We start from the raw sequence: 16,414 nt of genomic DNA, 5'->3' as shown, positions 1-16,414 counted from the left end.
ACCTCGAGTTTAAACCTATTCCAATTAGAGCCACTGAGCCTTTAATTACTGCACTCCAATTGCTTTGGTTAAAGCAACAACACAAACAAACACAAACCGGGTTGGAGATGGGCTTCCTTCCCACCGGCCCTCGGTCCTGCTGCAGCTGGCTCCTGCCCCTTCCCTGCACAGAGCAGGGGCACGTGCTGGTGTGCGGGGCTGGAGTGCAGCCAAGAGGTGAAGAACGCTTTGAAAGCATTGGTTTCCTCCTCAGTATTGAGCAATTCAATTAAACCCCCCACACAAAAGTCAGCCCAGAGCTCTCTAGTGCTCTCTAGCAGCAGGAGCAGCTGGAACACGATGGGCAGCAGCAGCCCCAGGAACAGCCCTGCAGATGCTCTGCACTCGAGGAGTTTCTAAAAGCACTCCTTAATCCAACTGCTACCAGTTGGGGTTTATAATACAAATTTTTTGCAACGCATTTATTTATCTTTCCTCCCAGTTAAACCTACACCATGTTTTACATACGACGCAATGAAAACAGCAGTAGGTCCTGTGAAAACTTCATTCATTAAGGATGGGAAAAACCTCTGAGCTCCCCATGCCCAACCCCAGGCCCCACACCACAGCCCGCAGTGCCACATCCCCACTGCTCTGAACACCTCCTGGGTCAGTGACCCCCATCTCCCCTCACTCCCTGCTCCGATGCCCTCCAGCTCACAACGAGAAGAACTATGGCCACTGAAAAAGCCACCAAACATGAGTCAGTCATCAGCTTTGTGTGGCCAAAACACAAAGCAATGAATTCATCACAGCGTTTTTCATGTGAGAAAGGATCTCTGCAGTACAGCAGAGAGGTTTATAGAAGCCTTCGCTAAATCTAGCTGCACCAATCAGCTGGGCAGAACCATCTCAGACTGCTTTCAAACAACAGCAAAAGAAAAAAAAGAAAAAAAAAAAAGTTGTGGAAATGATTTTGGGCCAAAAAAAAGCAGTTTGTAACACAGCCCAACTCTTCTGAGTAACACGTGCTGATGTCAGAGGGCTGAGGACACGGCCGGGCCCAGCAGCTCCCAGCACAACGCATCCCTCCTCGGCCGCAGGGGGCCGGCAGGACAGGCCAGCACTGCCCTGCAGCACTGCCAGCAGTGTGAGCGGCAGCCCGGCCCTCAGCGCGGATGTGCTAACAAGCACAGAGTTCAAGAATTGCCCAATGGAAATGTTATGTGAGACAAAGAGCATTTTCACCGTGGCCCACTGGGCACAAAGCATCCTGCGAGATGGGGGCTCCGCGCGTTTCCTCCTCCACGAACCCCTGGCAATAGTTCCAATTTAAAAACCGCTGCAAGGTTACCCTCTGGAAGTTACTTTGCAATAGATCCAAGAAGACTTCAGGTCCCAGGAACCGCAGGGGCAGACACATCCCTGCTACAGATGTCGGCTGTGCAGGTGCTGGGTGGGAGAGCTGTGGAACGGCCAGAGGCGGCCAGCTGGGAAGTACGCTTCCCACCACCCAGCAGGTCCTCATAGCACAGCACCTCTGGATCCTGTCTGAACACAGAGCTTTATGCTGCTGCAAAGGGAAGGCAGACTGGCTGCTACAGGGCAGCTGGGACAAAGGGATCCAGCGAGCACACAGGGCCACAGCTGTGGCACGCAGTGTCTGGGCTGGCTGACCCAAGGCAGCTGTCTGAGCTGGGAGTCTCTCAGCCCTCACCGAACACAGATGTGGGCTTCTTCAAACCCTGCCACCCCCCCCCTCTTCCACAGGGCATCCCTCCCTGCCCGTGGTCCTTGAAAAGAATGGCTGGAAGTGTTTGTATAGGACAGCTGAGCTCTAGGTGTCTGCAGCACCAGGCCACCGAATGACGAGAAACAGGAATGCCAAATATTCCGGTTCTCCAAATGCATAAGACCAAATAAGGCCCATATGCCAAGAGAATAAACAGAAGGCTGATCTACCAAGTTTGGGCAAATGTGCCTCAGTGCTCCAGATTTTGGCCTGCGGGATGAACTCAGTAATTCCCTCTGCACACACGTATTTAAAAAGGAAGTTCCCAGTGACCCCCATCTATCGCTCTGCCCAACTGCCTGGATGTCAGGAGCAGACATTTGTGAAGTTCAGCCTTGAAACAAAACTATGATTTAATCGTTTCAAAAAGCAGATAGCTTACGTGAGACCGAGAAAAACCCAGCACTCCCAAAATCTACGGCATTGCTGTCTCCTGAACTGACAGAGAAAGAGACCAACGCTGCAAACCGGCCTGGGGATGGCAAACCTGGACACAAAAAGGAAGAAACAGACCCTGGAGTGGAGGAAGAGTCACATCTGCATCACGCCTTCCGTGCAGCTGTGATGAAATTCCTGCAGGAAACCTGCAATGGGAATCAAGAACCAGATGCAATCGAGCACCGAAACTCAATTAAACACTGATCTACAGCAAAAACTGCTACATAAGTGACATTTATTAATGTTCTGCTGTATTTACAGTTTTAACATAGTAAAACTCTGAAGTGAATTACCACTTGGCAGAAAGCACAAAAGTGGACATTAAATCTACATTTATAATGCATCAGAATCTCTGCTAACACAAATTATAAACGCAAGTTACAGGTACGTTAGGAGTCGTCTCAAAAGTCCAAAGCCAAAGGAAAAGAAGGCCTTTATTTTGCAAGATATTTTTTATACAAAGTTGCAGTGTGACCTTTCATCTTTACACTACCAAGGTGTACTGTGAAAATCCCTAGTTAGTCCAAAAAGTAGGCAGTACGAAAGTATACTACAACACTGAGATACCAGAGGCTATTAAAAAATTAATACTTGTGCCACCTTCACAATAAGACTCTCCCACTTCATTACAGCTCCACGCTGCAGAGCCCAGCTTTCCCTCTCACGCAGGCAGCGCAGGTGGCGATGGCAGCAGCAAGGTGTGTAACCATAGCAATGCCATCACTTCAGCTTTGGAGATCATCCCTTCAGGGCAGTCAGCATTACTCACACTGCACACCACGGGCCAGAGTCCCAACCTGCTGCCAGGATGCAGAACGAAACAAAGCAAGCCTGTCCCCTGCTGGCTACGGGGCACAGCTCATGCTACCCAAACGACTACAGATACTAGATAAGGCTTCATTAGCACGTCACAGACTCGACTGCAATAGCTTTTGCAAACATTAGCCACTAACGATTTAATGATTACAGAATTCCGCATTAATTATTAAAATTTTACACCTAGAAACAAATAGAAAGAAATGCTTCTCCTTTTTTTTTTTTTTTTTTTTTCAACAGTACTTTATTTATTTCTTTTAAAGCAGGTGATTATTTTTTCTTCTGTCTCAGAGTCTTGATTCACTTCCTGCAGGTGTCCTGTCACTTCTTGAGGGAGAATTCACTCACACAGGAAGACATTTGCCAGAAAACATCTGTTGGAGAAGGATATCAAATATTGAACCTACAGTGGATTGCTATTTCAGACAGCAGAAGGATGTAGCTCACAAAGAGCGCAGGATATCGGGGGGCTTATGAAGGACCTCAGCACACAATGACAGGACTAAAACACAAGCGATCACTCAGCTCTGCCTTCTCCTCACGCCCTGCAGCGGGAAGCTGATCTGAGAACCAGGCAGTGAACATGCAAGTCTTCTGTGGTTTCCTCTCCTCAGAAGTTTGGATTAAAGATCCCCAGTGAAAGCATTTTAGCAGGCCATTTCCTCAGTATCTCCAAAGGAGTGCTTTCTGAAAGCTCTCAGGTGCCCAAAAATAAATGGATAAACAACAATTTAAAACAGACACCACACCTCCATCCTTACATGCAGGGAGTTAAGAAAGGTCTCCAAAATTATTATTTCAAATTCCAAATCATAGAATGACAGAATCAAATACAAGAAAGGCCTCTGGAACAAGAATGCTGCACGTGGTCCCTATGATAAATGAAAAAGTTTCAAGTTGAAGTAAAATGAAATTCAGTGAGAACAAGCGACAGGTGAACAGCTGATGCTTAAATACTGGCACTGTGTGAGCACACAGCCCAGGGAAGTGATGCTCATGGTGACTCAGCAGGAATTCCAGAGGATGTTACAAATCCTGGACGTCAACAGAAAAGCCCACTGTGAGCCAGTAACTTTGTTAAACAGAACAGGAACACAAATAAATCGGCTGAAGAGCTATTTTTACACACCGTCCTCACCAGGCAAAGCTGTGAAACGCTGCACAACGCTTGTTCCACGTAACGTGCTCCTGCTGCAGAACAGAAACTAAGCAGAGTCTTAAGCAATCTGCAGCTTCTAACAAAGGGAAAGAGCATCTGAAACATTAAGCCTTGGTTTCAAATTCTGAACAATTGAATGAGCCCAATTTAAAGCTGGGCTTTGTTTGCTCTCCTCATACCACTGTCCCAGCTGCAACTGCTTCAACCCCGTCTTGGGGAAATAGAGTGTGATTACAGAATTTCTGAAGGGAGCATCGTGTTGCACCCACCATCTGGGAAGCAAACTATTCCGGGATTTCCTTCCCCTCGGGGAGGGACAGTTAATGCAAGGCCATTATCTGCTGTAAGCAGGAAATTGTGCTGTAAGGGTTTGACTACTTAAGCCTTCCTTTAAAGTCCCATTAGGAAGGGAGCAATGTTCAAGCCTTAAAGAAAAGACGTTCAGGCGTTCAGGCTTTTGGAAAACACTCAGGTAGGGCAGCGTGCTCAAGTACACAGCAGTGGTTTTCAAAGAGAAACGGTGCGCAAGAATTGAATTTCTTCATGAACTTGGCAGGAAATTCAAAGTACACACAAAATTCAGACAAGTTGTTCTTTTTGGTACACAAACCAGACTGGCACAGCTTTCTAACCACATTTTGTGACCTTTGCTCATGCTTAGAACATACCACATGTTTCAGGCTCGTCACTCACTCAGGAAGACACGCCTGTCACAGCGCAAGGCCAAGATTCTGTTTGCACAAATCTAATCTAATGAACTCAAAATTCTTCAAAGGAAAAACCCAGCACGAAATGTCAGATATTCCTCTGCTCCCACCAAGACAGTCTGGATGCTGTCCCTCTGCAGAAACAGGAGCTGTGTGTGGGATACCAAGAAATAACTGTTCCCTGCTGCCTTGCATTCTAAGAATTCTGATGCAAAGGAAAGTCACTAAATTAAGTTTAAAATGAAACAGAAAAAAAACAAAAAATCATGAAAGCAGGAAGTTTACCTTTAGTAAATAAAGAGAACTCTGGTTCTGGGGAGAGTGGAAAAAGTATCAGGCATCTTCCTAACCTTTGCATAATTAATAAATCCTCTGAGAAACAGCAGAAATCCTAGATGGAAGAAACACAATTGTGAAGTTAATAAAGATTTTGCTTCTGCAATTAGAGAAGAAGCAAATCAACTCACTGTTAATAACACAGAACCACCTGAGTTGCTGGGATGCACAACAGCTGTCTGATACAAGAACTTCTCTTGCACCACTGGCGCCTCCTCTTTCAATATTGTGCAACCTCAAAACCAAACTTCCCTCAGCCCATCACAAAACCTTTCATCCAAAATTAGATCTAGTCTTTGGATTAGATCTAGTCACTTCCAATGGAGGGAAAAAAAAATAATGAAAGAAAGATCACAACTCACTCAACAGCAGGCACAACATCACTTACTATAAATTGAAATATATTTTTCTCTTCTTTTTTCCTTCCAGTTGATAAATGAGACACCACCCCCAGAGTTACAACAAAAAGACAGTGCTTATGTGGACCTCTAACACCTAGAATGCATGCAGGAAGAGCACCCTGAGGGTTACATTTTGGTCTTACATCTGACATACATATTTTAGTAGCCAGTACTGCTATGCTTCCAAAGGGCCTTAGTGCACCTTACAGAGTTCTAAGCATGCACTCCTTCCCCCAGAACAAAACACTTACCTAGTACAAGGAACACCCACCAAAGCCAATACTGACCATCAAAGTAACCAGGAAAATAGGTGGAGAACTGGGGAAAGAAAAGCAATAATCATACAAGTTAGAGCACACGGCAGTGTCTGCACCTAAATCTATTTTCAAGCTGCCTGCATATGCAGCCCCTAGTAAGGAAAATAACATGAAGAATAGCTTCTTGCCACCTGTGCCACAAGCGTGTCACACCAGAGGGCACCAGCGAGCCGCTGCAGCCATGTGACAGCGCCACTGCGCTTCCTCCAGCAGGAAACAAACCTCCAGAGCCCTGTCTCTCTTCCCATCGGTTGTGACCACAGTGACCTCACACTTCAGAGAAATCACATTTCCAAAGTAGCACCTAAAGAGCATCACACGAGTGAGATGCACCACTAAGCTGAGTGCAGGGCTGGCTTTATCTGGATGCTGTTCCACGAAGGTCGGATCGCTGCCATGCCCAGCACACAAACACAACTGATGTGGCAGATATCCTCGGGGGTGCAGTTTGCCACCTCCTTTATTACGGTAATGATCCCACCATACGAACTCATAAACCAGACAGAATGACAGTAAAGCTCTGTCCTCAGTGAACAAGAAGCTGAAAATCCATTTCAGTGTAAAAAAAAAAAAAAAAAAAAAAAGTTAAATTTGCCAGAAATAACATTTACATTTAAGTGAAACAAAAATGAGCCAGGAAAAAACAAGCAGTACCAGTACGTGTTTCTGCACAGCTTACCCTGACAATAAGGATCCATTTGATGAGAGACAGCCCGAATCCAGAAATGGCTCCATACCGCCCTGCAGCTGAAGTAGTCAGACAGAAAGACAGGAAAAATCCAATCCAGTTGAAGAGGAATGCCACTAAAAAAGGAAGAGAAAAGCACCAGATCAAGTCCTCTTTATATTCCAAGAAGGAGGGGGAAAAAAAAAAAAAAAAAAAGCACAAAAACCTTAAAATTGGCACAATTTTTTTTTTTTTTTGGTGCCTCATAAACCTAAGTGTGAAAACAACACCAGCTATTTTGGGCTGCTGACTTACAAAAATAAGTTGCACCATGTACTTACTGAAGAAAGTTAGCATGAAAATGCCATCATTTCCTATCCTCAGCTGGTCACTGTCATCAAAGTCATCCCGTGTCACAAAGTCCTCCTCCTGCAAATCAAAGGGAAAGGCAACACAAATGCATTCAAGTCAGCCCAATCCGTACAGCAAACCCACATCTGCAGCTGCTTCTGCAAGACAGGGTCAGCAAAGCACACAGCCCTCAGAGCAGTGTGCAATAGAGGGACACAAAGTGCTCAGTTCACACTCAAAGAAACTCCTTTTGGGAAAAATATTCCTAAATCTCAGAAGGCTACAAGTGCAAGCAGAGAAAAACCCCAAGGCATGCTATATTAAATCCTTAGCAGTGTTTTCTATTTCTTTATCTTAATACAGGCATGTTCTTGTCCTCACTAAAAGAATTCCCCCACTCATCAGAAAAATACACTTCTCATCTCAACGAGTAATTTGGCTTTCATAAAGAACTATAAGGAACTGTGGGCATTTAATGCTACTGGGGTGGGGGACCATGATGAACAAAAGGTAATGTTGACAAAGGAAATTTGAAAAATGAAAAACATGTAGTCTGATAGGGGGAATGGTTTTCTCACCCTTGCATCAGCTAGACTGCCCTGTGGTAAAGTCAGCTCAGTAAGCAGCAGGAGCACTGAGAGTATATACATGAGATGGCTGAATAATTAATCCTAAATTCCTTTAAAAATAAAAAACCCACACAACAGTGCACGGAGATACAGCACACCACCTCTGTCAGCTTGCCAAACTAACCTGGACAGCATTACTTCATAGCTGCCCAGAGGAGAATTTAAAACCTCGTACCTCAGAACTCTTGGGAGTGCATAATACCACTGCCCTAAAAGGGCTGAGGAACAAGAGGCAGGACACTTGATAAGCAGGACTTAAAGAGAAATCCTACACAGGAGATGTGAAGGATCCAGGCAGCCAAGTGTACTCACTCTTCCAGGAACCAAGGGAATTGTGGCTTCAGCCTTGGTTCTCTCTGCCTCATCGTAACTAGGCAGCGTTGTGGCCACGTTGTAAGATGGAGGCTTCGGAAATCCTGACTCATCCTTGTAGTCAAAATAAGCTGCAAAGCAAAAGTTATACAACAGGTAACCTGTGTGCTCCCTAACTCCACGCTGGGAACAAAAAGCATTTCAGAAGCCCTCAAAAGACCTCAGGATCCCGACTGTTAAGCTCTCATCCCCTCCCCACCCTTTTAGCCTCCTGCCATCCCAGAATACAAAGTGAAAAACATAGGAACATCTTATTTCATACAAAGTAATACGCACAGCACTACTTCAACAAGCCCAGCTCTACTTATTTTTAAAGCAATGACACATGCATCTCTCCTTCAATAAAACAGAAGCAGTTTTATTTATGAATCCCAAACAGTCTGAGTGAGTCAAAAGAAGAATCGCTCTGAGCCTCAGATTGCTGGCAAGCAATGTTTCCAGAGAAAGACTCCTAACAGTTTTTTTGACGCAGGGAATGGACTGGGACAAAAACCAAAGCACATTTCTGAGCCCCAATCTCTTAGGCACACCAAGGAATCAGAACTAATCGGGGCATCTTCACAATGAGTGTGCTGAGGTAGGATATCCAACAGTCAGCTTTAGAAACAGCCCTCCAACTTCTAGCCAAAGCTGGCTGGCTACTGGAAATACTGACTCGCATCTGATTCACAAATCTTCTGTAAAATCAACTACAGAAGTTCTGGAGGGGAAAAATGAGAAGATTTACCTAAGTTAAAGCACACCGATACAGAACCAGCACAAAGAAAATCTCTTTTGCTCAAAGCTATTAGTGAGCTATATGACAGTACGATGATTCAGAAGCATAACCTTATGACCAAGTTCTTAGTTACTGAAAACTGCAGAAATCATGAATTCTTTAATCCCTTTTAAGTAACAAATCCTTTTTGGAAGGAGTACAGTAGCCAAATAACAAGAGGGAACCACAAAGCCTCGCAGCACTTTGATCTTAACTGCCTTCAATCAACTCAGAACGCTGTGCAATGTAACTGAACAGCACTTTACAGGATGACATCAGATGAATGCAGCCAAAATGCATATTCTAAACCACAAGTAACAATAGCGCCTCTGGATCAATTCTGATCCTTCGTCGCCTTGGTAAGGATAATGCAATGCCATCTGTCAATGCAGAGAACAATTAAGGAGGTAAGAAAGAACAGAGCAAACCCAACTCCTTCCTCTCCGCTGCACTTACCTGTATTCTCTGCAGAAATGCTGCTGTAGGGCGGAGGGGCATCACTGACCACTGGTGCAGCCTCACCTGGCTCCTCTTCGTTCTGCAGCTGAACAGACCACACAAGAGAGGTTAAACGGGTGCCCCACGGTCTGTGGAACTGCCCCCCGAGTTTTAAGTGCACATGGCAGCCTCTTCTGGAACAAGACAGCTCTGTGGCATCGTGGAGCATTCCAGCAGTTCCTCGCTTTGCTCCAAAGAGCTCCCAGTTGATCTAAAAGCACATTAAAATGATTTCACGTCCTCACACACCTGGACTTCAACCTAGCACAGCACACACCTATCGGTACCTCTCCATTTCCCCAGCATTTCCCAAGGATCCTCAGCTCACACCGTTTAAGAGCTGCAACTGCATCTGCTTTAGCTGAGGAAATAACAGGAGACAAAAGATTGCACTGCTGCCCCTGGTTTGTGGCAGATACAAGGTGCATGTAAATATGACTCTTGCAATTTTTCCTCACCCCTTCACAATGTATGACTTCAGAGAAGACGGTGTGCTTTGTGCACCGTGCTTCCCACATTCCCACAGCTTGGTATAAATACCCCTGCAGCTTATCAGCAGTGCAGCATCCCCTGCATGACCCAGGTATGCCAACTCCAGCTTTGATCAGAGAAGCTGACGAGGGCAAACCAGATGGGCTGAAAACAGAACACACCAGAACAGAGTTTACGAATCAGCTGCTACCTGATTTATTTTTCTTGTTCCACTTCTCATCAACAAAGAAATTAACTCTTTACACAGAAAGACAATTCATTTCAGAAAAGCATGTTGGGACTGAGCCCTCACAGGGAGATGCCATCACTGCTTCTCCAGTGCTAAGCAACAGCAGCTCCTCCCATAACATCTTCAGCCACTCCTCCTGCACACTGGCACTAATGTTCTTGAAGCCATTTGCTCTCTTCTCTTTGGAGAGACACTTCTGGCATCTTCTGAAGTTGGCACTCAAGTCCTTGCCAAGCATTTACTGCTCAGGGAGCTGGCAGTTCTGTTTTGCTTGTACAGCTTACCAGGAAAACAAAAAAACGGCCCACATGCGTACAAGAAGGTCTCACTTACACCTAACTGCACGGCACCTTCTTTTTCCTTTCAATAGCTCAGATCAAAGGCTCGGACTGCATCCACGTCCTCGTTAAAATGAAAGCCCAAACCTCTTCAGTTAGATGCAATCCATTGGACACCTGCTTCCCAACAGCTGCATGAACTGTATGACACCCATCCCAGTGAGCAGGCGAGCATCCATTGCTGGGCCTTCCCAGCCACCAACTGACAGCTGCAGCACCCCCTGCATGAGCCAGGTATGCCAACTCCAGCTTTGATCAGAGAAGCTGACGAAGGCAAACCAGATGGGCCAGCTGCACACTCGTGTGCACATGGAACAATTAACCAAAGGTCCAAGGGCTGCTGCCACCTCCCCACTGACTGCTGCGTCATGAGGGAGAAGGCGAGCTGGCCTTACTGCTAGCTCCAAACCACCACAGGTCAAGTAATGACATCAAACACGCAGTTACTTCTGCTTCGTAAAATTGAGCTAGAGGCTCTCTAAGGTAAGCAGTTATAGGAAACAGATTTGCCTTTTAATGGACAAGGTACACAAATGCCTTCCAGCCTTTTTAATGATTCCAGGCATCTAAAATTCAACTAAGTGCTTATTAGCAAAACAGTGAGGGTTCATGTGACAGGAAGAATGAATCACCAGGTCTCACGTGGCACAACACGGCCCTGCTGCTCTCGCCTTGCATTTTCCACCCAGGCCGAGGCGGGCACCCAGCACCCAGCACTGTGCTGTGGGGGGGCTGCAGGCAACCGCCCTCTGCGCCGCTGCTGGGAGCCTTCAGATCCCAGAGAATCTGACTGAAGCCAGGTTTGAACACAGCCTGTTTTGCTGAGGCTGCCAGGTGTTCTTTCTTTGCTCCTCAGATGGAGCTCAGCTTTTAAAGTGTGAGTCTCCCATTTGCTGCATTGAAAGTAGGCCGTATTTACACAGTGTGTGCACTTATTAAAACAAGAGCTTGGCTGAGATTAGTTTTTCATCTGATTACCAAATGCCAAGAAGTTGTCCCTGAGTCTTACCCTGTTCCATCAGACATTTACTTCCCAACCAACAAAAGCCACCAGCAGTGCAGCTCTGAGCGGGGTGCTGCTGCTGCCCCACTTTGCCAGTACAGATACGTGCAGCACAGCAGCACTAAAGTTCTAAACTTAAAGGACATTTTTAAATGTTTCCATGCAAGTTTGTTTCCTCTTCCAAACTCTGTACTGCTCAGCACGCTGCCTGCTGGCATTGCTTTGCATCTTTATTAATGTTTGCATGCAGCCCATTCCCAGCTTTGTCTCAGCCACGCACAGTCAGCAATGCATCGGCTCAGCAGTGCTCACTGCAGTTCAGTTCTGATTCGTGTGCTGGCACACCAGGTAGCGCTGCACGAAATCCTACTGAGGATCCAAGTGAAGGCAACCCTGATCAGGTCTCATTTTGGTTGTTACTATGGTTTCTGCGGGATTTCAGAAAGGCAGCTAATTAGGTTAATAACAACAAAAGAATCAATGTAGATATATATATGTTTTAAAGGTGGCAGGGTTGATTTTTCAGAATGATGGAATCACAACCTCTGCAAACCAATACGAGCAATGTTAAATGCTAACTAGATGATCGTTAAGGTCCCTTCCAACCTAAGACCAAAAAAAAACAAACAAAAAACAACCACCTACATCATTCCTGAAATAGGAAGTACTCCAGCAGGTCAACTTTCTAATCCCATTGCAACGCCCCTTACTTTTCTCCTTTTGTATCTTCAGCCTTTGGGACACAAATAAAAGCTGCTGCCCAACCCACAGAAGATACCTCCTTTTATTCAGCTACATTTCCCCTGACTCTGATTGGAAATCCTGACTTTCACCCAATCCAGCTTTAGGTTCCTCTAACTTCATATCAGCTTATAATCAGCAGGAGTAACAACAAGCCATTATACAAGCCAACCCACACGCACCAACCCTCGGCAGCCCTCTCCTAGAGGAGCAGGTAACTCTTTTCTCCCCAAAGCTCTGGCAGGTCACTGACCTGCATTACAGCAGTGCACAGAGCTGCTCGTTACACTTGCACCCAGAGGTGCACACCACAAGGACACAAGGCCCTTCCCTCACGCTGCTGTTCGGGCTGCAGAGCCGTGCCTTGCACCACGCTGCATGCATCCAGCACTGCTCAGCACAGCTGCTGCCCTCCGAAATACCATCCATGGCCTCCAGGGAGCTGCTCCTCACCGACTCACCACAGAAACACCCCCAGTGCTGTGAAGCACTGCTCCCATTCCCCCATCTCTGCTCACCCAGAGCACTGTGCTGCTTTGCCCAAGCTACCAACAAGCACGTCAGGCAGAACACACCTCTGCTGGGACCGTCCTCTGTCTGCGTGCTCAATGGCTGAAGCCATCACAAGAAGCTGGTTTCCATCTTAGGGAGCCGGAATTACCTTTCCTGCATCTACCAAAGCACAAAGCCCTGCTGCAATTTTTAGGACATCCTCCTGGACGCCAACAGGTCACAGAAAGAATTCAGCCTAACTAAGAGTCCAGCAAAATACTGATACCTAAGGTAATATTTAAAACAGACTTCTGCCTGCAAGGCTGCATTCCGCTGCTGCACAAGTTTTGCAGTGATACTGTTGGTATAGCACTCTCTTTCCCAAGTTCTTTAACCTTTAGAGAATGAATTTATTTTAACTCTACAGCTAAACAGAATCACCAAAATCTTGCAAACCCACCTGAGAGGTGTGGTTGCCTGCAGAAGGTGCTGTTTCAGAACAAAGCAGTATCTATCTACCAAGAGCCAGCTGGAACAAGTGCTGCGTTGCACAGAGGCAGCACAGCTTCACCCCAAATCCTGGCTCCCACCGGGTGCAGAGCAACACGAGCAGTGGTGTGAGAAAACTGTGACTCATTTCTGTAAGACTCTACTGCTCTTATGGCCAAAGAAAACCTCAGTTCTATTCATCTACGTGCACAAAAGGGAAAAGAAGAAACCAACCTGCCCTTTCTTTATCTCCTTACCCTTCTTACCAATTGCAGGTATCTTCAGGCAGCACACCTTCTGCAAGCACCAAACAGCTCCCAAGGAAATGAATAGCCAGGATACCACTAACTCTATCTGCTAATGTTTCAAGATATGGGATATTCTGCACACCGCAACTGAAAAATCAAATACGAGCCTAATGTAAGCACTAGCTGGCAACTGATGTCTCCTTTCCTATTTCACTTCAGTCTTCCCAGGCAGAACGCAAGCACTGCAGTCCTCCATGGATTCCAAACGTACTCTCCTATCTTAGGCAGCATATTTCTTCTGCAGTTCCACCAAAGGAAAGCCAAACAAACGGAGAAATCTTTCTTTACATTTCCCATAGACACCTCCCATAACAAAATGATTCATGATCCATGTAGGCCTCCAACAAGTGGAACTGGAAGAAATACCACTTAAAAAGGAGTATGTTAGTATTATTTAACACACCCACCATTTTCTAGGTGGGTTTATATTACTCATATACATCACATATATCTTCAAATGCCTCCAGTAAAAAGCAGTTAACACAGAGTGTAAATAAACCTATTAAAAGCTTAAGTATTTTTTCCAGAACAAGACTACTTTCAGTTCTAAGCACAAAACACAGCTCTGCCACTGAACTCACAGTCCAGGGGATACGCTGAAAAGGCTTTAAGCCACCTAAACCCAGCAACACCCTGCACAGCCTTCCCAAAAGTGAGTCCAAACTGCAACGCCATCAGCCCCAGTCCTTCTGGGACACAGACTGCTGCGTGCTGCAGCCTGCCCTGCTCCCCAGCACCCCATCCCACCTCTCTGCCCTGCACGGAGGGACAGAACCAGCCGCCTGCTGCTGCCCAGCTCCACACCCCCAGCACAGCAGGGCACACGTCCTTCCACGGGTTTTGCCTTAGCTTCGTCTGCGCTTCCTCAGTGCGCTCAGCCAGACCACCGCAGCACTCAGAGGCGTAATCGCAGGCTATTTTCTGTTAGATTACCTAATGCCTGAATAAAGCACGAGGGCTGAAGATTACAGAAAACTGGCTTCAGAAAATAAACCCTGTGCCGTAAGCACCCCTTTAACACAGCACGTACAGAGGAACAGACACAGGTGGTGGAACAGGCTGCGGGGGGATGCACAGCCCGTGCGCCCACACAGGCCTGCAAGGAAGAACACGCTGGTTTTGAACTCAGATGCTCATTTATTTCTGCTGCCCTCTGTGCTCAGTATCCTTTTCTCTGTTTTTTGAGAACACACACGCTCAGGGGATCCCAGCTCTCATGCTCTGTTCCCACACACGCGGATCCACGCACAAAACCCTCATGGAGATGGGTGTTAAGCTGCCATGCAGACAGCTGCAGGCGAGCTGCCCAATGATGGGTCAACCGCCACCGATGCATCACCCCCTCCCAAAAATAAAAGTTCAAGATTGATAATTTTCAGTTCTCTTTCACTGCTTCATACTCCAGTAACTCAAAAGATTAAATGAGCGTATTGGTAATTTCCACACACTGCCTACACTTACAGACCCTGCATTCAGCTCCAGCCCTTACAGCTATCAATCCTTTACAAATACTTCTCTGGCAGAAATTTTAGTTGGACATCTGCACATGCAGTGAGATTCAGTATCTAAAAACCACAACACGTTCACGTTGGAGAGGTTCTCCCACCCCCTCTAAACATCAGCTCTACATCTCCAGTTTCACAGCACGCAGGGATTCTCTGGAGCAGGGCAAGCATGAGGAACCAATAACGTGCTTGACAACAGCGCAAATACCAGAGTTCTGACAGAGGGCAGGGGGGGAAAAAAAGCAACTTTTAAACAGTCCAGCGAAGTAATTCCATCTGTATGCTTCTCATTCTGCAATCAATTACAGCTGTCTTTCCCTGGGACCTCGTCTTTAGCAGAACAAATCCTCTGGGGCGCAGGCTGCCTCTCTAATCTCTGCTGTACCACGCAGAGCTGTGCTCTACAGCAGTAACAGGGTCTGTTACGTGTCTGCCCCACGTGTGAGTGAGATCTGGTGAAATGACAGCTTTCCACATTTCTCTTAAGGGAATCAGCAGCGTTCTTATCAGTCAGGCCTGGAGAGTCACCGAGAACAAGGCAGCATAAGCTGAACGATGCTCCTGTCACATATCTTCATGAACTCAAGACGACAGGGCACAAAACCAGACCCCTTTGTAATTGACATTTACGAGGAGGATTCTCAGGGCTGACAGACAGGCAATTAGCAAAGAAACCCGGTTATTTGTAGCCAACGTGGCTGAGAAGAGCAACAAAGAAAGAGATTTGTCTCCGTGAGTGAAGACATTTGTGTTCTACTGGAAAAAAACAGCAAGTTTTACTTAACTTTTACAAATCTAGCATGCCAAAACCAGTGACGTCCAGCTGCAAGGCCGAGCCCAGCACTCTGTCCTAAGAGAAGCCGCACCCGGTATTCTGAGGAGAGCACACAGCCACCAAACGGCACCAGCACACAGCCACAGCCCAGCGGCTTCTCCGAGGAGCACCAACAGCAGGCAGGTGCCCACACTTCTGGGGCATTTCTCTCCCTCACTGCGAGCTGAGAGGCCTCCGCTCCACAGCCCGCAGCACAGGGCCGGGCTCACGCCGCCCGCTGCTTCCTGCGGCTGGGATGGGCTCCCGTCCTACGGGAGGTAGGGAAGGAAGAACGCACCGAGCGCACCCGGGAGCTCCGCCAGCACGCAATCCGGCCTAGGGGGATTTCATCGCAGGCCGAGAGCACCGCGCCGAGCACGAGAAACAAAATTAACGCTCACTCCAAGACGGTACAGAACGACCTCACCGCCGGGAAGCACCCGCGCGGAGCCGGCCGGCCGCAGCACGGCGGAAGGGCGGCATCCCGGCAAGGTCACCGCCGTGCCGCCAGCAGCGCGGGGAGGGGCGGCGCTCCGCCGCCAGCAGCCCGGCCGCGCCGTGCCGCGCCTCGCCCTGCAGCGGCCTCCGGAGCCCGGATCGGCGCCGAGGCCCCGCGCTCTCCTTACGGCCCCCCCGCAGCCTCCCGCGCGGCCCAAGGAGCCCCTGCGCCCCTCACCTGCTGGTAGCGGCCGCTGCCGGGCTCGGCGGCCGCCATGGCGCTGGGAGGGCGAGGGCTGAGCGGGCGGCGGGGGCTCGGCGCTGCCCGGCCGCCTCCCGACGGGCG

At 47.6% G+C, this 16,414-nt stretch overlaps 1 protein-coding gene across 1 annotated transcript; it reads right to left on the bottom strand.

Annotated features, from left to right (window-relative positions):
• Positions 1 to 3,319: 3,319 nt before the first annotated feature.
• On the bottom strand, positions 3,320 to 16,345 carry NDFIP1 (Nedd4 family interacting protein 1; the record flags this gene model as incomplete). The annotated part of the gene is made up of 8 exons (XM_079542165.1): positions 3,320 to 3,399; positions 5,177 to 5,282; positions 5,880 to 5,946; positions 6,625 to 6,749; positions 6,954 to 7,041; positions 7,905 to 8,035; positions 9,178 to 9,265; positions 16,307 to 16,345. The coding sequence occupies 7 exons, from the start codon at positions 16,343 to 16,345 to the stop codon at positions 5,179 to 5,181; spliced, it is 642 nt and encodes a 213-aa protein (XP_079398291.1). The 3' UTR covers positions 3,320 to 3,399; positions 5,177 to 5,178.
• Between the last annotated feature and the right edge of the window lie 69 nt (positions 16,346 to 16,414).

The sequence above is a fragment of the Tetrao urogallus genome, assembly GCF_951394365.1.
Source record: "Tetrao urogallus genome assembly, chromosome: 14".
NCBI lineage: Eukaryota > Metazoa > Chordata > Aves > Galliformes > Phasianidae > Tetrao > Tetrao urogallus.
Note: the sequence above shows the minus strand (reverse complement) of the source record. Positions and strands in the feature narration are given on the sequence as shown.